At 39.2% G+C, this 21,259-nt stretch overlaps 1 protein-coding gene and 1 long non-coding RNA gene across 2 annotated transcripts in view; one reads left to right on the forward strand and one right to left on the reverse strand.

The window, feature by feature from the left end:
* Positions 1 to 1,617: 1,617 nt before the first annotated feature.
* Positions 1,618 to 19,872, forward strand: LOC117515254. Its single transcript, XR_004562116.1, has 3 exons — positions 1,618 to 1,630; positions 7,813 to 7,815; positions 19,789 to 19,872. It is a non-coding gene; the product is annotated as an uncharacterized LOC117515254 (long non-coding RNA).
* The window catches only part of LOC117515253 (suppressor of tumorigenicity 7 protein homolog), a 126,570-nt gene continuing 113,633 nt past the window's right edge, over positions 8,323 to 21,259 (reverse strand). The window contains exon 14 of the mRNA XM_034175734.1: positions 8,323 to 8,750. Coding sequence (XP_034031625.1) covers positions 8,655 to 8,750 — 96 coding nt within the window. The 3' untranslated portion in view covers positions 8,323 to 8,654. The remainder of the gene's footprint in view (positions 8,751 to 21,259) is intronic.

Here is a 21,259-nt window from a genome sequence, read left to right on the forward strand (position 1 = left end):
GAAATAAATGCATGAATTAGTTTTTCAGCATCACTCTGAGACAAGACCTTTCTAATTTTAGAGATATTGCGCAAATGCAAAAAAGCAGTCCTACATATTTGCTTAATATGCGCATTGAATGACATAACCTGATCAAAAATGACTCCAAGATTTCTCACAGTATTACTAGAGGTAAGGGTAATGCCATCCAGACTAAGGATCTGGTTAGACGCCATGTTTCTAAGATTTGTGGGGCCAAGTACAATAACTTCAGTTTTATCTGAGTTTAAAAGCAGCAAATTAGAGGTCATCCATGTCTTTATGTCTGTAAGACAATCCTGCAGTTTAGCTAATTGGTGTGTGATCTGTGGCTTCATGGATAGATAAAGCTGGGTATCATCTGCGTAACAATGAAAATTTAAGCAATGCCGTCTAATAATACTGCCTAAGGGAAACATGTATAAAGTGAATAAAATTAGTCCTAGCACAGAACCTTGTGGAACTCCATAATTAACCTTAGTCTGTGAAGAAGATTCCCCATTTACATGAACAAATTGTAATCTATTAGATAAATATGAGTGAAACCACCGCAGCGCAGTGCCTTTAATACCTATGGCATGCTGTAATCTCTGTAATAAAATTTTATGGTCAACAGTATCAAAAGCAGCACTGAGGTCTAACAGAACAAGCACAGAGATGAGTCCACTGTCTGAGGCCATAAGATCATTTGTAACCTTCACTAATGCTGTTTCTGTACTATGATGAATTCTAAAACCTGACTGAAACTCTTCAAATAGATCATTCCTCTGCAGATGATCAGTTAGCTGTTTTACAACTACCCTTTCAAGAATTTCTGAGAGAAAAGGAAGGTTGGAGATTGGCCTATAATTAGCTAAGATAGCTGGGTCAAGTGATGGCTTTTTAAGTAATGGTTTAATTACTGCCACCTGTGGTACATAACCAACTAATAAAGATAGATTGATCATATTTAAGATCGAAGCATTAATTAATGGTAGGGCTTCCTTGAGCAGCCTGGTAGGAATGGGGTCTAATAGACATGTTGATGGTTTGGAGGAAGTAACTAATGAAAATAACTCAGACAGAACAATCGGAGAGAAAGAGTCTAACCAAATACCGGCATCACTGAAAGCAGCCAAAGATAACGATACGTCTTTGGGATGGTTATGAGTAATTTTTTCTCTAATAGTTAAAATTTTATTAGCACAGAAAGTCATGAAGTCATTATTAGTTAAAGTTAAAGGAATACTCAGCTCAATAGAGCTCTGACTTTGTCAGCCTGGCTACAGTGCTGAAAAGAAACCTGGGGTTGTTCTTATTTTCTTCAATTAGTGATGAGTAGTAAGATGTTCTAGCTTTACGGAGGGCTTTTTTATAGAGCAACAGACTCTTTTTCCAGGCTAAGTGAAGATCTTCTAAATTAGTGAGACGCGATTTCCTCTCCAGCTTACGGGTTATCTGCTTTAAGCTGCGAGTTTGTGAGTTATACCACGGAGTCAGGCACTTCTGATTTAAAGCTCTCTTTTTCAGAGGAGCTACAGCATCCAAGGGTGTCTTCAATGAGGATGTAAAACTATTGATGAGATACTCTATCTCACTTACAGAGTTTAGGTAGCTACTCTGCACTGTGTTGGTATATGGCATTAGAGAACATAAAGAAGGAATCATATCCTTAAACCTAGTTACAGCGCTTTCTGAAAGACTTCTAGTGTAATGAAACTTATTCCCCACTGCTTGGTAGTCCATCAGAGTAAATGTAAATGTTAAGAAATGATCAGACAGAAGGGAGTTTTCAGGGAATACCGTTAAGTCTTCAATTTCCATACCATAAGTCAGAACAAGATCTAAGATATGATTAAAGTGGTGGGTGGACTCATTTACATTTTGAGCAAAGCCAATTGAGCCTAATAATAGATTAAATGCAGTGTTGAGGCTGTCATTCTCAGCATCTGTGTGGATGTTAAAATTGCCCACTATAATTATCTTATCTGAGCTAAGCACTAAGTCAGACAAAAGGTCTGAAAATTCACAGAGAAACTCACAGTAACAACCAGGTGGACGATAGATAGTAACAAATAAAACTGTTTTTTGGGACTTCCAATTTGGATGGACAAGACTAACAGTCAAGCTTTCAAATGAATTAAAGCTCTGTCTGGGTTTTTGATTAATTAATAAGCTGGAATGGAAGATTGCTGCTAATCCTCCGCCTCGGCCCGTGCTGCGAGCATTCTGGCAGTTAGTGTGACTCGGGGGTGTTGACTCATTTAAACTAACATATTCATCCTGCTGTAACCAGGTTTCTCTAAGGCAGAATAAATCAATATGTTGATCAATTATATCATTTACTAACAGAGACTTAGAAGAGAGAGACCTGTTTAATAGACCACATTTAACTGTTTTAGTCTGTGGTGCAGTTGAAGGTGCTATATTATTTTTTTCTTTTTGAATTTTTATGCTTAAATAGATTTTTACTGGTTATTGGTGGTCTGGGAGCAGGCACCGTCTCTACGGGGATGGGGTAATGAGGGGATGGCAGGAGGAGAGAAGCTGCAGAGAGGTGTGTAAGACTACAACTCTGCTTCCTGGTCCCAACCCTGGATAGTCACGGTTTGGAGGATTTAAGAAAATTGGCCAGATTTCTAGAAATGAGAGCTGCTCCATCCAAAGTGGGATGGATGCCGTCTCTCCTAACAAGACCAGGTTTTCCCCAGAAGCTTTGCCAATTATCTATGAAGCCCACCTCATTTTTTGGACACCACTCGACAGCCAGCAATTCAAGGAGAACATGCAGCTAAACATGTCACTCCCGGTCCGATTGGGGAGGGGCCCAGAGAAAACTACAGAGTCTGACATTGTTTTTGCAAAGTTACACACCGATTCAATGTTAATTTTAGTGACCGCCGATTGGCGTAACCGGGTGTCATTACTGCCACGTGAATTACAATCTTACCAAATTTACGCTTTGCCTTAGCCAGCAGTTTCAAATTTCCTTCAATGTCGCCTGCTCTGGCCCCCGGAAGACAATTGACTATGGTTGCTGGTGTCGCTAACTTCACATTTCTCAAAACAGAGTCGCCAATAACCAGAGTTTGATCCTCGGTGGGTGTGTCGCCGAGTGGGGAAAAAACGGTTAGAAATGTGAACGGGTTGGCGGTGTACACGGGGCTTCTGTTTAGGGCTACGCTTCCTCCTCACAGTCACCCAGTCGGCCTGCTTTCCTGGCTGCTCGGGATCTGCTGGAAGGGAACTAACGGCGGCTAAGCTACCTTGGTCCACACCGACTACAGGGGCCTGGCTAGCTGTAGAATTTTCCACGGTGCGGATCCGAGTCTCCAATTCGCCCAGCCTGGCCTCCAAAGCTACGAATAAGCTACACATTACAAGTACCATTACTGCTAAAGGAGGCCGAGGAATAACTAAACATTTCACACCCAGAGCAGAAAAGTGCAGGAGAGACAGGAGAAGCCGCCATGCTAAATCGGCTAAGAGCTAGTAGCTGCGCTAAGCTAGCGGGTTCCTAAAAACACACAAAGTGAATAATGTGTAAATAATTTAGAGGTGATTCAGCAGAGGGAGTGCTTTAGTTAAGGCACGTGAAGATTACACTGTGAAACAAATCGTTATCTAGTTAACTAGATCAATCTAACTGCGCAGATTAAGCAGCTAACAGATACAGCAAAACACCGCTGTGCTCCGGAACAGGAAGTGATACAATACCACAGTGAGAGCCAACCACCAGTAGAGGCAAGCAAGAGTAATGAGATTAGCCAAAAAAAAAAAAAAAAAGACTTTGGGCTGTTAGATTTTTTTCCAAACTTGATGTTGACTTCTTACAATGAAGCAGGACACTGTTACACTGATGTCTGCTTGTTTATAGAGGGTTTTCAATCATGTGACCGCTTTGCTCCCATCTCCATTGTGGATTACTACACAGCTGGTGCGTAAAAGAAAATAAGAGAGAATGAAAGCTTATTACGAGGCTTTAAAGCCTCGAGATAAAGCTGTTTATTGTGATCGATGTGTTGCAGTTGGTTCAATGGATCCGTATGTTGTACCCATGGGCGCAATTTGGTGGGGGATGGGGGGACATGTCCCTCCCACCTTTTCAACTAGGGGGGACAGAATATGGTATGTCCCCCCCACCTTCTGACATATATGTGTGTACTTGAAACATGCTATGCCAGTCTTATGTGCAAACCATGTCAGAATAGTATCTTTGTTTCTGCAAGTTTGTATTTTTGGCATTATTTACTTGTTTACAACACCTGTTTCTTGTTTGTCATATTCGGAATTTTCTGGGACTGCATTTGCCCAGATTTAAAACCAAAAATAGTTGCCTCTAGTGTCTACACATAAGTATCAATGGACCATATGCTAATTTACTAAATTCTGAAAGTTAGAAAAGGAAATCAGAAAAGCTATCTGGGACCTCAGAAAGCCCATCTGCAATTATTGCTTGATCTCCAAAATCAGTCTATGCAAGCGAAATTATGTTCAGTATGAGTGTTGTCATTAGTGCCACTTCTAAAATTAAATTCATGATAAGTAAATTATCCTAAACTTATGATCTGTTGTTTTTTCAAACTTATGCAAAAACAAATCTTGAGAAAAAAAAACAGTATGCGATAGTTAATAATTATTAAGAGCCTGTTCTTTCATATTTATTAATACATTTTACCACATTGCAGTTGTTTTTTTAATGAGAACTCAACCTATCATTATTTTTGAATTCTACACGATACCTTATGTACACCAGGATGTTAATAAAATCAATGCTGGCTATTCTCAGAATAAAGTACTTATATCCGCAGTTTCAAATTGCATAAGTCAAATGGTGTCAACTTTATGGTCTTCTCAAAACATTAAAATTACTGTTCTGGATGCTCAGAATGCATCTGAGCTCATCTAGAAACCGTTGGCTTCTGGAGGCCTAAAGCAGTTTCAACCAAAGCCGCCCTGAAGAGCATTCTGGCTACCACGGTGTGAAGAAGCCTCACTGTTGCAGGCCCGGCACCGTGTCGCTGACAGAGATCCGCCACTACCAGAAATCCACCGAGCTCCTGATCCGCAAGCTGCCAACCAGGTAAGCCTCGCTGATATACGCATCACAGCGGAGGTCGGTCTTGAAGTCCTGAGCAATTTCTCGAGGGCGGGTGCAAAAGGGATAAAATATGATGCATATGATGGAATTTCCCTACTTCCAGGGACAGAAACACAGCACTTTCTCTGAGATTTTGTGAAAATACAAACAAAAAGTGACGATGCGGTGTAAAGTGGGCATGTGTTGCGATTTGTTTATGACCTGGAGCTCAAACATGATGAGATTGTTGGGCAGGTGAGACAATGTAGCTACTTTGGTTAGCTGTGTAGGCTAATGCTTACTGACACGACGTCTCCCATTTGCCTAGTCTTCCCTTCTCCACCGGGAACTGAAAAAAACCCTGCACTTTTCATGACTCCTCCTGTGATACCAGCTGAAAACAAAACTGCACCATTTCCCGTGTGAAGTTATGCAGTGTTCCCTTACCAAAAAGTAGTATATGCAAGTATGTTTCAAGTATACTTCTAGTTTACTTTTTATATACAGTACTATTTTTTGGTAAGGATTAATATTGTGCAATGGGAAGCAGCTGTCCCCACAGGTGGTCAAATCCCACGATATTACGTCGGTTCAAACAAGACTGCGCTGCCCTATTTGTCTGAGGTGAGTGAGTCATTGAAAATAATACGCGACGGTGCTCTGCTGAAGTTTAATCAGCTAATGTTAGCTTTTAGCTGCAGGATGTTGAATCAATAACTGTCGCTGTTGAGTTTTATATTCATAAATTGTTTGACCTATTTTTATCAAATAAAGCTACACAATTTGTTATTGCGGTAATTGCAAGTCTCAACTTTAAATAACTTTTTAAATATTTTTTTTTATTTGAATTTTTTAACTATCAAGTATTCAAAGAAAATAGCACAGTACTGTTTCATATTTATTTATACTTTAATATATTTCTTGTCTCACATCATTCGCTGTATGATGAACGAATGAATCTACCAGACTTTAAGATGTACACATTACTTTTCATGCTATTTTGTCTTAAAATAAATGCCTAAAATATCTTAAAATCTTAATCAAGAAATTATCTCAACAACAGATAAGTGATGGTTTTAATTTACAAAGATTTCTAAAGAATATATTTTTTTATTAAAACTATTTTAATGTATGTATTTTTTCTAATGTAGGAAAAGATTTTTTTTTTAACTTCAAAATGTACAGTAATCAGAAATTAATCACATTTGTAAAGATTTTATGGTAACCAAGAATTTGACAACAGATTATCAGTAGCTCCAACGTGTCTGCCAAAGCTCGGAAAACTCAGGAGTGAAGGCATACAAGTAGAAGTAGAGAGAAGCTCTTTACTTCTATTTCTTTTTAAGAAAATCCTCCTCTACACCACTTCGTCAGCAAACTATTTTATATATTTAATTAATTTATATCAAGTTGTAGACATTTGCTTTCAGTTTGGAGTTTAAGGATGACAACTTTAGATTTATTTATCTAAAGTTGTGTAACTCAGACAGCAAAATTAAAAGGTTATTAAAAAATAAGTCCTTCAGAGAACAAAATTAAGAGGTTACACAGGTTTTATACAGAACAGAGGAGTAAATTACCTGTATTTCTTTCAGCCTGAGTGTCTTCAGGTTATATCTCATGAATCAACAGCTGCCTGCTCATTTAAAAACACTGCAGAAACACCTATATATAAGACAACCTGAATTAAAGGAGAAATGCCACTTTTAACAACCTGGACCTCATTTCTGGTATAAAATACGGTCGTTTACTCACCAATGTAACTTTGTTGTCATTAGAAGTCTGAGTTCAGCTAAGGTGGATTAGAACTTTTTGTGGTACACAGCGCTCACTACTGTACTGGAGGGGCCTAGCAATCAATGTGTTACTGATTTCAAAATGCAGCTCTTTTCAACCAGGTGTGCGGTGCCATGACGTGTCATCTATGTCCAATCAGATTTCAGGCGAGTCCAGTGCAACCCTGAACTCCGCTCTAGCGCAACCCATGCCAGGAAGTGTTTGACATTTCCTGTTTCACTATTATGGACTCAAAATTTGGCACTTCCTGTTTGGGACTCCCTGCACCATGAGCGAGCTTTGTGCTGCTGCACGTCACTTCGCTCGTACTATAATAAAACCTGGACAGACCCATAACAAGTTCAGAACAGACAGCTCTTCCCATTTTCAAAAGATTGAAACCGAGCCAAACCAGATCTTGTGTTTAATTTATGCATCTCCAGGTTTGGAGCAGAATTCCAGATAAACCTGGAGATGCATAAACTAATTTTTAAAAATAGAAACTAGATCGAGAGTAATCCAAGATTCTTATGACCCTGCCTGATCTCACCTGAAGAATAATCCAAGGTTCTTATGACCCTGCCTGATCTCACCTGAAGAAATGTGCCAGGACACAACTAGAATGATGGAAAATGCGCACAGTGCACCGGACCTTAATGAAAAACAGCAACAGACTGTCTTACACTATAACCAAGCTGACAATTAACAGCTTCCAGGATTGGTGTGGTGTCCTCCATCCCATATGTGCAGAGCCACACAGATGGAGATGATTTCGATATGTTCTGATGATCTGCCTGAAAATCCAACTAAGTTTTATTTATATGTGAATAGACACGGAGACGGGACGAATGCATGTGGAGATCATGGCTGACCTGCTTTTTTGGGGGGGGACTGTGACACTCCATGTGTCACTGATGCAGTTCCTCACGGTATTTCATACTGGGGGGTATAGCAATCAGCATGTCCAATCTGTCTATGGCCATCCGTCTGGCCGTTTTTGCTCGTTAGTGTGATATTTCGCAAGCCAGTTGACCATGTTCATTCATATTTATCGTAAGTGTGGACTTGGATGATCCCTCGACACTCTGTGTTACTGATTTGTGGGGACCGGGGAGATGTCATCTCCTGACGACTCTTGTTCATGTATGCACTCTGTGCTCTCTGCTGGGGGACACACACGATCACCTCTGACGGGCAAATAGATGCAGCACCGACCTGGCCCTGACCAAGCTGAATTGTACCTGATCCTGTGGAGACTTCTAATGCAGAGTCAAGAAATGTGAACAAGATCCTCAAACATTTCTGGATGAAAATCTCAAATCTTGACAGTTCGTCCAGTTTATCTGATGTGTGCCTCCACAATATGGACGACTGCAGGTGGATGTCTCTGGGTTGTAAACTGCAGCGCTGTCCATTTCAGTCTGCTACAACCTCAACCAAAACTACGCCAAGGAGCCAACGTGCAGAAATACACAAAAAGTCCTTTATTGTATTTTTGGTCTTTTCACAGTTTTAATAATGCCAATTGATCACCTGTTTTTATACAACAAAAGAACAACTTTGAATGACTGAAAACCCCAAAATTGCAAACATATCAATAAAGTCAAAATTGAATGGAGTTCCACTGTTTTCGCCTTTTTGATTTATGCAACACCTCCGATGGTCCTCGCCTGGTCTCTGACACCCAGACTTGGTTTGAACTCTGTCATCTTGGCACAAACGTGTCAGTCCAGTCCAGCACAGCGTTCTGGTTTCAGTCCAGCTGTTTGCGTCTGGACGGAGGTAAGCTCCTGGTCCAGGCTTAGATGCGGGTGAGTTGGTGCCAGAGGCTGGATGGGAGGATACTCTCCACCTTCTCCATGATGAAGTTCAGAGGAGCAAACAGCGTGCTGAGAAACTAGAAGGAAACAACCAGTTATAAAATCTGTCACACAGCTTCAAGTCACAAAACATCAGCAGGGTAACGTCGCCCGGTGTTGCAGACCGAACGGTCCGTCCCTAAAAATTGGTCCGCCCTTTGCATTCATAATTTCGGAGCTCAGCCGCTCAGCTTCACCCAAAGCGAACAAATGCATTAATGGGATTATTAATCAGATGACAAGGTAAAACCTCTTAAATCATCCTAAAGTCAGTTTTAAGCAGAAGCGAGGTGATAATCGGTGACGCTTTGAAATGACCAATGCACAGTGAACCCCATCAGTTAGCAGCTCGTAGCACTCTAATCGCTTCCTTCATCTTTTAAGATGAAATAATGCTGAATTTATGTGGAAATTATTGTTGTACAAAAGCTTCAGATATCTGTCGCTGAGATAGATGATGACTGGAGTGCAGTTTTAAGCCGAAACGAGGTGATAATCTGTGAACCACAGCAAATGACGCATGCGCAGTCAAGGCAGGGCGGACCAATTTTTAGGGGGGACCGTTCGGTCGGGGACACTGGATCAGCTTAGTGCCAAAAAAAAAGAAACACAAAGAAGCACTTTAACTATTTATTGTCCAGACAAGCCGAAGCCAGGGCCGAAAACCTGTTGCTCATGGAGCTTCGTAAATTCCGAGAGGAGTCTGGAAATGCTCAACGAGATATTAAGGAGTCTCAAACGCGCATGGAGATGACAATAGGAGAAATCAACAAAAGAATTGATACACTGGAAAAAAGAATCGAAGTTGCGGAAACCAGGGTAAGCAACAATGAAGATTGAGACACATGACAGGAAAAAGTGTTAGCATACCTGCTTAAAAAAGATGCTAAGCTAACTGCAAAGCAAGATGAACTGGAGAACAGAATGCGTAAAAACAACATAAGACTTCATGGGATAAAAGAAGATTCAGAAGGAAAAGAGATGATACCGTTCATCACTCAATTTCTCAAGTCGAAACTAAACTTACCTGAAGACACCAATATTCGCATCGAGCGAGCGCACAGGTCTAGTGTCTAAGCCAAAACCGACGGCACCACCGAGGTCCATTATAGTTCAGTTTGTAGATTTCAGTGTGAAACAGGCAGTGTTGCGACAGGCCTGGGAGCAACAGAATGTTGAATTCAACGGGAAAAAGGTCTTTTTTGACCAAGATTTTTCTCCAGAGGTGCAAAGGAAAAGGAAACAAGTGCGTGAGGTGATCAAAAAACTCAAGGAGCGTAAAATAAAGGCACAATCACCATACCCAGCCCAACTGAAGCTATTCCTGGAGACTGGTATCAAAATCTTCCCTTCCCTCCTGGACGCCCAACCTACTCTAAGAGAGCTGGGGATTACGGTAGAGGTGGATGAGAGGGATCTTCTAGAGAGAGAACTGTTACAGGATGGCTGGCAAACTCGGGGCTGGCAGAAAAAGTCTGGACAAATGCTGAACACAGAGGACATTAGAGCCATCATAAAACCTGTGACCTACTCTGAGGAGGTCTAAAATGAAGACAAGATTTCTACATCCCCCTTGAACTATTGGAACTACAGAAGTTACAAAGAAAGAAGAAAGGGGAGGAAAGAGAGAAAAAAAAATGTATTTGCATATATGTGAGAATGTATGAGTGTATATGTATCCAGAAGCGTGTATATGTCTGTGTGGGTACATATGTGCATGTGAATACTCATATGCGTACGTGTGTAGGAATGTGTAAGTGTGAGTGTATATATAAATGAGTATGGTTGTGTGCATAAGCTTGTGTATATTTGTGTATGTATGCATGTATGTATGTATGTGTGAATGTATGTGTACGTGTATATATATGTATGTATGTGTGTATATGTGTGTGTATGTATATATATATGTATGCATATCAATATAAGACTAAGAGAACACGCAGGCTGAGAAACAATTAACATTTTTTAAGCCATAAGTCGGAGTGTAACGAAGGGAATATCTGTCTAAACCCGGGCATTCAAAGCAGCATTAGGTCGGGAAGAATGTGGAATGCTGCTCACACATCTTTGTGTATTTTATCCAGGAAGCCAGGCCTCCCTGCCTAGTTTACATAAAGAGTTTGTTGTCCCATATTGGGACAGCAAACTGTATTTTTGGAAGTTTTTCTTTAAGGTTCTTTTTGAAGGTTCAACTTGTTCAATGTTTTCTTTCTTGGCAAATTGAAAATGATTGTCAATGTGGCTTGGAATGATGCTGAGGCACCCAGGAGAGATGCAGTGTATGATAAACCCACTCTTACTTCATAATGACAGTGTTGAAGATAGTAAGTTATTATATAAATGGTTTAAATCACGTCATAAAGAGAAAGAAGATCTTGGCCCAATTAAAGAGGTTAAGTTGTTCAATCGCGTTACTACAAGAAACTCATTTAAATGAGGAAGAGCATGCAAAATTGAAAAAGGACTGGGTGGGACAGGTATTTAGCGCTTCATATGAAAATTACAAAAAAAGGGGTGTTACTATACTATGCCATAAATCTTTATGTCTGGTTTCGGAAAAAATTATGAAGGATAAAAACGGACGCTGGATAATTATTATTGGTTCAATTGGTGGAATAACTAACAATTATGAACATATATGCCCCAAACGAGGACAACCCAATTTTTTTTCGACAAATACCTCAAATTTTAGCAATGAATTCAAAAGGACCAATAATACTAGGAGGAGACTTTAATTGTGTTTTAAACCACTACATAGATAAATTTCCATTAGAACAAAAATACCAACTATCCAAAGCTAGGGCATTGAACAATCTGTTGAAAGAATTGGGATTAGTTGACATATGGCGGGTAAAAAATCCAAAGGTCAGAGATTATACCTACTTTTCAAATGTTCATAAAAGTCATTCAAGAATTGACTTTCTATGTGTTTCTAAACAAATAGCTCATATAATAAAAGATTGCCATACTGAACCACAAACTCTTTCAGACCACGGACCAGTTTTAATGTCCTTAAACTTGGATCAAGACAAACCTTTAAAACTATGGAGACTAAATGTATCACTTCTAAATAATCCACAGGCAGTTCAATATATAAAAGAGGAATTTAATTATTTTTTGGAAACTAATGACAATGAGGCAACTTCACCTTCAACTCTATGGGACACAGCAAAAGCAGTCTTGAGGGGTAAAATTATCTCATTCTCCTCTAAACGTAAGAAGGAGCGCAAGAGGAACCAAATAAGATTAGAAGAACAGATTGAAATACTAGAAATGGAACATAAAAGAACAAATAAGGATATGGTTTTACAAGAATTAAAAAAAATGTAGACAAAATTTGAATGACCTACTCACACACAAGGTGGAGGGGGCTTTACGCTTTTCTAATCAAAATATTACGAACAAGGAAATAAAGCAAGCAGATCACTCGCATTTCAATTAAGAAAAGCATAGGCTAGTCAAATTGTTAAAAAAGTAGCATGCCCCAAATCAAAAAAATATATATCTCAACCAAGGGAGATAGCAAATGCATTTTCTTAATATTATAAAGAATTGTATGTGTTGTGTGGGCCGCTGAAGAGGAGGTACTGCTGGCCCACCACCACAAGATGGCGCCCTGCTTGAAGTGCGGGCTTCAAGCACGAGAGGGCGTTGGAGCGACCGGGAGTGACAGCTGTCACTCATCATCCGTACCAGCTGTCACTCATCCACTACACATCACCACCACCATAAAGGCCGGACTGCAACTCCACCTCCCCGCCGAGAAATCAGCTACCATTCAGGTAACTTCTCTGCTGACTTACAAAGTAATAATCTGAACTTCTTTGCAGCCGTTTTCCTGTGGTGTGTCCTTATCTGTGGGATTGGCGTTTGGTGTGGACTGCGGCGGCTTCGCCTCACACCCCAAACCAGATAAGTGGTTAAACAGGAGCTGCACGAGTGTGTGATTGGAGGTGGAGGTGCTCCCTCCTAACTAAACACTGACTGTGGGATTACTGAGTGTGCGAACTCACACTCATCAGTACTGTCTCTGTTCTCTGCCAGCAGTACCGGGTCTGACTGCTGAAGACAGTGGCCACCTGGGGCGCAGGGCTTGGCGGCTCCGGTGTTGTTCAGATCCGTTGGCGGTGGAAGCTGTGTGGGATCCAGCTCTTCTCTCGCCAGACGTCTTCTATCGTCGAGCCTGCCCACACGTCACCTTGTGTATAATTGACATTCCACCATATTGTTATTGTCTGTACTTCGTTGTGCGATTCACAACATTAAATTGTTACTTTTTGGCTTATCCATTGTCCGTTCATTAACGCCCCCTGTTGTGGGTCCGTGTCACGACACTTTCACAACAGTATGATTCTACAGCTATCCCCAATAAACCAGGAAAAATTAAACAATTTTTACAGCGAATTAATCTTACTAAACTAGACAGAAATGAGGCAAAAGGATTTGTAGTTCCTCACAGGGAAGTTAAAAAATAATAAATCACCTGGTGTGGGTGGATTCCCCGGGGAATTTTATAAATGTTTTCAAACGGAACTTGTCCCTCTCCTACAAAGGGTATTTAATTATGCCTTAAATGTCAAAGAGCCACCAAAAACTTGGGCAGAAGCAATCATCTCAGTAATATATAAGGACGGTAAAGATCCCACACAATGTGCCTCATGCAGACCAATAAGTCTCCTCTGTAATGATGTTAAAATCTTAAGCTCCATTTTGTCTAAAAGACTTCAAAAAATCATTAATAAACTTATTAACCCAGACCAGACAGGATTTATACCAAAAAGATTTGGAATAAATAATATCAGACGTACCCTTAATATAATATTAACAGCACAGCAAAGTTCACATCCATCAATGCTTCTTGGCCTCAATGCCGAGAAGGCATTTGACCAAGTGGACTGGATGTTTCTAAAGCATGTTCTAGGGGAAATGGGTTTTGACGAAAATTTCATCAGCTGGTTTGAAGTGTTATATTCCAACCCTACTTCAAGAGTTTGTGTTAATGGGCACTTGTCGGAAAGTTTCCCTTTGAAAAGAGGTACCCGTCAAGGCTGCTGCTTATCTCCAATTCTATTTGCTATTAGTACAGAACCCCTGGCAGAATTAATTAGAAGCGAATCTTCAATTCTAGGTATACCAGATCATATAAGGACCCACAAACTGTCACTATATGCAGATGACATAATACTATACATTAGAGACCCAATGACCTGAATACCAAAACTTCTAGACTGTTTACATGACTTTAGCATCATTTCGGGATATAAAATAAATGAATCGAAATCTGAAGCAATGATGTTAACAGGGAATTGGCCTATAGAACTCTCTAAAAAAGTTAAATTCAAGTGGTCACACAATGGTTTTCGATACTTGGGAATAAATGTTACCAAAGACAGTTCCCAATTATACAAAGAAAATTATGGAAAACTACTCGATCAAATTCAAAAAGATTTAGACAGGTGGACAATTTTACCTCTTTCCCTCTTGGGAGGATTGAAACAATTAGAATGAATACTGTTCCCAGGCTGTTATATTTATTTTCATCTATCCCTATCTGGATCCCAGAAACCGAATTTAATAAAATACAAAAAATGATTTCTACATTTATATGGCAAAAAAGAAAGGCTAGAATCAAATTCTCTTTACTGTCCAGCAGTAAATCTTGTGGAGGTCTTAATTTACCAAATTTGAAGTTATACTACTGGGCAGCACAACTAAATGGAGCAATGGAATGGTTAAAACAAAACAAAGAAATGCAATGGCTGACATTAGAACAAATTTATTGTCCCAAAATCCCATTACAATCTTTAATATTCTGCTCAAATGAGATATGGAACAAATTTAAAATCTCAAATAATTACATGAAGTGCACTCACAGAGTTCTAAATACTGTTAGGAAAAAGATTAAAGCCCCCCAGTCAATATCCAGAGCCATGAAAATTACAGATATTTTAGATTTCATACCAGGGCAACAAGATCAGAGGTTCAAAAACTGGGAAAATAAGAATTTAATTTTCATTAATGATTTATTTAAAGGGGAGATACTAGGATCATTTAATCAATGCCAGGAAAAATATGGCTTAACATCAATAGATTTTTATAGATTCCTGCAATTGAGAAGTTATTTAATGTCCCATAAAGAATGGTCTCTTCTTAATAAACAACCTACACATTTGGAAATGCTATTCATTAATACACTCAAGCATAAACAATATGATAAAATGATATCAAATCTATACAAAAGTCTACAAAGAAATATGTCGGAGAACTCTTTAGAGATAAAAGAAAAGTGGGAATTGGAAATGAACATAATAACTGAAGATCAAGAATGGGAACAAATTTGTGAAGGTGGACACAAACTGACAAATAGCCCAACATGGAAAGAGTTTTTCTGGAAAATAAACACTCGATATTTTAAGACACCTGCTACCACTTTCAAATTTAATAAATCAAAAACAAACTTATGCTGGAGAAACTGTGGACAAATTGGCGATCACACTCATATTTTCTGGGATTGTCCAAAACTTAAAATATTTTGGGAGGGAATCAAGGAATTAATTTCAAATATTCTACAAATCTATATTGACTGGAACCCCCTTGTTTTTGGATTGCTCCCGGGGGACTTACTGGCTAAAGAAAAACTGTATCTTTTCAAGATAATGATACTGGTGGCTAAGAAAATGATAACTATATTTTGGTATAAACCTGATCCACCTACAACAAATCATTGGAAAGATAGGATGTTGGATGTTTACAAAATGGAGAAAATAACAGCAAGATGGACCTATTTAGAAAGAGATGGAAACCACTGATAACATACTATGACTGGATATAAATACAGATTGTGAGGTGGAGTAGAGCAGAAAAAGAAGGAACTGTATATACTCTTTCCAACACTATAAATACTATAGATACCAAAAGTAACAATTTGAAATGTACAAATTTGCCAAGGATTTCTCTGTTCTGATTCTTGTTCGTTTTTTTTTTTTTTTTTTTGCGTGTGTGTGTGTGCTCTGTTCTGTGTTATATAAGTGAACATTATACGTTGTAAAGCTTTAAACGAAGTTGAATAATAAACACTTGTTCCAAAAAAAAGGAGGAAACAGTTGTTTGACAATAAATGGCTTCACCCAACAACTAAAAAAAAAAAATAATAAAGTACTGCACTAATTTTCAAGGTTTTCGTGTGGACATGCTGTGTCCAGGTGCATTATGGGTAATCTCAGTATAGTCACGACAGGAGAAATGCATTTCAGACGCCCTGATCAGGCTCCACATGGACAACAGCATTAAACTTGTTGTATATTGTGCCTAAAACTCTCATGAGAATATATTCTCTGGGTTTATAGACGTTGCTATTGTGTTTGTTTTATGTGAAAATGCCAGAAGCAGCTCAGGTTGCTTCTCCACGCAGATTAAATGTAGCACACGGATAATTTGGAATATTTTTTGGCAAGTTTTCACGTCTACTGCCATCTACTGGCCAGTACTGTTCATGGCAGTATTCGCCCAAAGTATTGAGATATCCCCTAATCCTTTGCGTGACTTTTAAAAATTGCAGCCTCTTGCAGCAGCTAAAGAAATAAAAAATGTACATTTTGGTTGTATAATGTTCATTTACAATTGTTGTGGATTCTGTTGTTTAAACAGCAGCACCTCTGGCACGCAAAAACAAAACAAACCAACCCAAAAAAACAACAACAAAAAAAAAACAAAAACAAAAACTGGTACGCAAAGGATTATGGGTTAGGGTCTGAGCATCTGGGTGCCAGTAGATGGCAGTGTTCTATGCATTTTGACCCCGGTTATATCAGATGGCTGAAAAAAACACAACTTGACTTTTGCAAATGGCTTTTTTTTTTTTTTACATATGAATAAAATGGCATATTTTACAAAAGCACATTTATATGTAAATATCAACACACGTCACATCATATTAACGTGTTGGTTTTTACATAGAATGAATGAGTCAACCAAACCAATCAGTGTCAGCGGAGGCTCATTTATCCATAATCCCTTTGGAATCTGTCTGTTACAAACCTTAGTGCATTATTTAAAACTAAAAGATAGGTGTTATATTTTAACTTTATACAAATGACAGAATTGACATTAATGGAGTTAATTTTTTTCAATCAAAACCATAAGTCAAAACTGCTTTATTTTCCAAGACCTCTGCCTCACAGTGGCATGGCTGTATCTTGTTAAGGAATAATGGCTTGTTTTGTGTGTGTAGAGTTGAGCTTAGCTCCTCTCAACTGCTTCACTGCTGCAAAATATGTAGTAAACAGGAGCTTCCAGCAGTGGGCAGTGTGCACAAAGACAGAAGTTGTTGCAAGTGTACCAGAGACAATACTGAAAGTTATCAGTTAGCTGTAGCTTCCAATAAATTTTTGGGTGGTTTATCGGTTTAGCTTTATAAAATATAACTATTCAGTTAGCTGATGACCTGTTATCGAAGCTAACTTTTTAGTTAGCTGTGCCCACCATTGCCTATAGCAGACAGACACACTGATATTTGAGAAGTGAAATGAAGTTTCTAGTATTTATAGAAAGTGTGCAATAATTCTTTAAACATAATTAGGCAGGTGTATAAATTTGGGCACCCTTGTCATTTTATTGATTTGAATACATTTAGAACTAATTAATGGAACACAAAATTGGTTTGGTAAGCTCACTGACCCTTGACCTCCTTACACAGGTAAATCCAATCATGAGAAAGGGAATTTAAGGTGGCCATTTGCAAAGGTTTCTCCTCTTTGCATCTCTTCTAATGAGTGGTAACATGGGAGCCTCTAAACAACTCTCAAATGACCTGAAAACAAAGATTGTTCAACATCATGGTTTAGGGGAAGGATACAAAAAGCTATCTCAGAGATTTCAGCTGTCAGTTTCCACTGTGAGGAACAGTGAAGGAAATGGAAGACCACAGGCACAGTACTAGTTAAAGCCCGAAGTGGCAGGCTAAGAAAAATCTCAGAGAAGCTGAAGTGAAGGATGGTGAGAACAGTCATAGTCAACCCAGAGACCTGCTCCAAAGACCTACAACATGATCTTGCTGCAGATAGTGTCTCTGTGCATCGTTCAACTACACAGTGCACTTTGCACAAGGAGATGTTGTAATGCAGAGGAAGCCTTTTCTGCTTGAGGTACGCTAACGCACATTTGGACAAGCCAGCTTCATTTGGTGCTGTGGACTGATGAAACTAAAACTGAGTTATTTGGAAATAACAAGGGGTGGTGTGCATGGCAGAAAAAGAACACAGCATTCCGAGAAAAACACTTGCTACCTACAGTAAAATTTGGAGGTGGTTCCCAGTGGTGGGCACAAGTAATCAAAAAGATAGCTTCCATAAGCGTTAATCAGATAACGGAAAAGTTATCTTTCATGACGATAAACCGATAAACTCCTAAAAAAAATTATCTTTATTACAGATAACTAATAACCGATAGCTATTAGTACTGATTTGGACGTGGCCACATCAGATTACACTGTCGGCTTCTGATAAACCAGTTTCACTTTAAGCGCCGCAGGGGCTGCTGGGTAAATTCAAGGATCACAAACACAAAGAACACATGAAAAATGAATAAATAAAAAATAAAACCCCAAACACTTATCATCTTCCAAGAGCAGTAAAACACAGTATTAGAAATCACAGTTTATCTTTATTAGATATGCCGCCATTTACGAGCTAAAAGCTGCCGCTTTTTTCACACGATTTGAACCCTGCGGCTTAAACAACCGAAATACATCCATTAATGCATTAATTGGTAGAGTAAAATACACATAGTAAATATAAATTCTTACCTGTTAGTTTCAGTGGGATTCATCTGCATAAATAATCCACATAAAGCGTCCTTTTAAAACATCCAAAACAGTGTCTAAACGTGAAGAAAAGTCCCCCCTCTGTACACACAGCTACGCCATGAGAGCTCCTCTCCCCACAGAGTCTTGGCGATTAAATTACAGCCATGAATAAATAAAATAAAATGTTAAAATTAGTCTGTTTTGTTTTTGTGTCGAGTGGACAAGTCACTGTAACGTCCAAAGTGAACCTGAACTACACTACCCACAATGCTCCCTGTGTCGACTGGCCAATCACGTCTTGCGCTTAATGATGACACCATCAGCAAGCGAGAGGCAGCCAGTCTGCTTGGTGGCTATAAACACACAACAAACAAGACTAAAATGTTTGATTTTAGGGTTTACAAATGTTTCTGACCATTAAACTTTACCAGCAAAAATGTTATCGGAACTAAATTTATCGGAAGATAATTGGTCCAATGATGGTTTTAAAACTTATCTGAACAGCTAATCCGATAGCAAAAACATTAGCTTCGATAATTATCTGCTATCGGATTAGCTGAACTGTGCCCACCACTGGTGGTTCCATCATGCTGTGTGGCCAGTGCAGGTACTGGGAATCTTGTTAAAGTCGAGGGTCACATGGATTCCAGTCAATATCAGCAGATTCTTGAGAATAATGTTCAAGAATCAGTGACAAAGTTGAAGTCGAGTCGGGTCTGGATCTTTCAACAAGACAACCCTAAACACTGCACAAAATCTAAGACATTCATGCAGAGGAACAAGTACAATGTTCTGGAGTGGCCACCTCAGTCCCCAGACCTAAATATTATTGAAAATCTGTGGTGTGATTTTAAGTGGGCTGTCCATGCTCAGAAATCACCAAACCTGAGATGTTTTGTAAAGAAGAATGGTCCAAAATACCTTCAACCAGAAAACAGACTCTCATTGGAAGCTATAGGAAGCATTTAGAGGCTGTTATTTCTGCAAAAGGAGGATCTACTAAATACTGATGTATTTTTCTGTAAATCCTAGAAACTTTATTTCACTTCTCAGATATCACTGTGTTTGTCTGCTATATGATATATTTAACTGAAATTGCTGATCCAAATAACCAATGATTTATAAAGGAAAATCATGGAAATCATCAGGGGTGCCCAAACCTTTACATACAAATGTATGCCGTCCTGTAATACACACTTTCTTACTGTAAAGTTGATCATACTGCATTCTTGAGGATGAATATTAGATGGAAAGTACATAAATTAAAAATCAAGTAACAACACCACAGAACTGCCATGGCTCCTGGATGAGAACCACCTGGACAGACTACTGGCCCATTCCCACATCTCTAAAATAGCTGTGTATCTTCTGCAGTCAGATGAAGCGTAGATGTCTCCTTGGCCGTCCTCAACACTCAAGCACCTGTGTGCTGGACGATGGACTGAAAAACACATGGCCAAAATGTCGACGCCGACACTCCCACACATTCAAAGTGATACTCGTCATAAATTCTACAAATGATGTCGTATTTATAGTGTCCTCAGATATGAAACTCCTGATCACACTGGCAGCTCTGACACAATCCTCAGCAACGTTCAGGGTCTGGCTGTTGAAAAAACTGCCACAATCCATTTGAATATCCAGTTTTGTTGTCTACAAGTCCTCCCAAGTAGATTACGTGTACATTTCTGAGGAATATCTGATCTTGAAGCCTACAAATCTTCAGGAAAGCCACAACAAGTCTATGGTGGAAATTCACAAAGTGGGCACTTCTGTAGACCCTAAAGTTCTGCAGAATTCCCCAGCATTTCCCCGACAAGGACATGATTTAAAACTCATTAACATGTAAATCTGTTAATCCACACTTGATTAACATATTTTTTTTCAAACGATGTCAAAAAAAATACTGTGAAGTTCAGTATTTTTTGCCTGTTATAGCAAAAATTACATTTCCTATATTCTAGACAATACATAAATGTAAACTAATACGTTCAAAGCATTTTTTTGTGTGTGTGTTTTTTAAATTTGTTTATTTATTTTTGGTAAAAATAAAAAGCACAGGCACATCCAGGATGGAAAAATTGATCAGGTGGGCTGGCTCTGTGGTTGGTTGGTGATGGCGGCAGAGAACACCTGACAAACTGTTCGACATTATGGACGATGCCAGTGACCCTCTGCACATCGTCAACAGCCACAGACTGCTGCTTCCCAAGTGCAGGACCAACAGACTGAACAACAACTTTATCCCTCAAGCCATCAAATCAAATCAATTTTATTTATATAGCGCCAAATCACAACAAACAGTCGCCCCAAGGCGCTTTATATTGTAAGGCAAAAGCCATACAATAATTACAGAAAAACCCCAATGGTCAAAACGACCCCCTATGAGCAAGCACTTGGCGACAGTGGGAAGGAAAACTCCCTTTTAACAGGAAGAAACCTCCAGCAGAACCAGGGTCAGGGAGGGGCAGTCTTCTGCTGGGACTGGTTGGGGCTGAGGGGAGAGAATCAGGAAAAAGACATGCTGTGGAAGAGAGCAGAGATCAATCACTAATGATTAAAAGCAGAGTGGCGCATACAGAGCAAAAAGAGGTGAATAAAAAGAAACACTCAGTGCATCATGGGAAACCCCCCAGCAGCCTAAGTCTATAGCAGCATAACTAAGGCATGGTTCAGGGTCACCTGATCCAGCCCTAACTATAAGCTTTTTCAAAAAGGAAAGTTTTAAGCTTAATCTTAAAAGTA

This window comes from Thalassophryne amazonica, chromosome 8 (genome assembly GCF_902500255.1).
Source record: "Thalassophryne amazonica chromosome 8, fThaAma1.1, whole genome shotgun sequence".
In the NCBI taxonomy this organism is placed as follows: Eukaryota; Metazoa; Chordata; class Actinopteri; order Batrachoidiformes; family Batrachoididae; genus Thalassophryne; species Thalassophryne amazonica.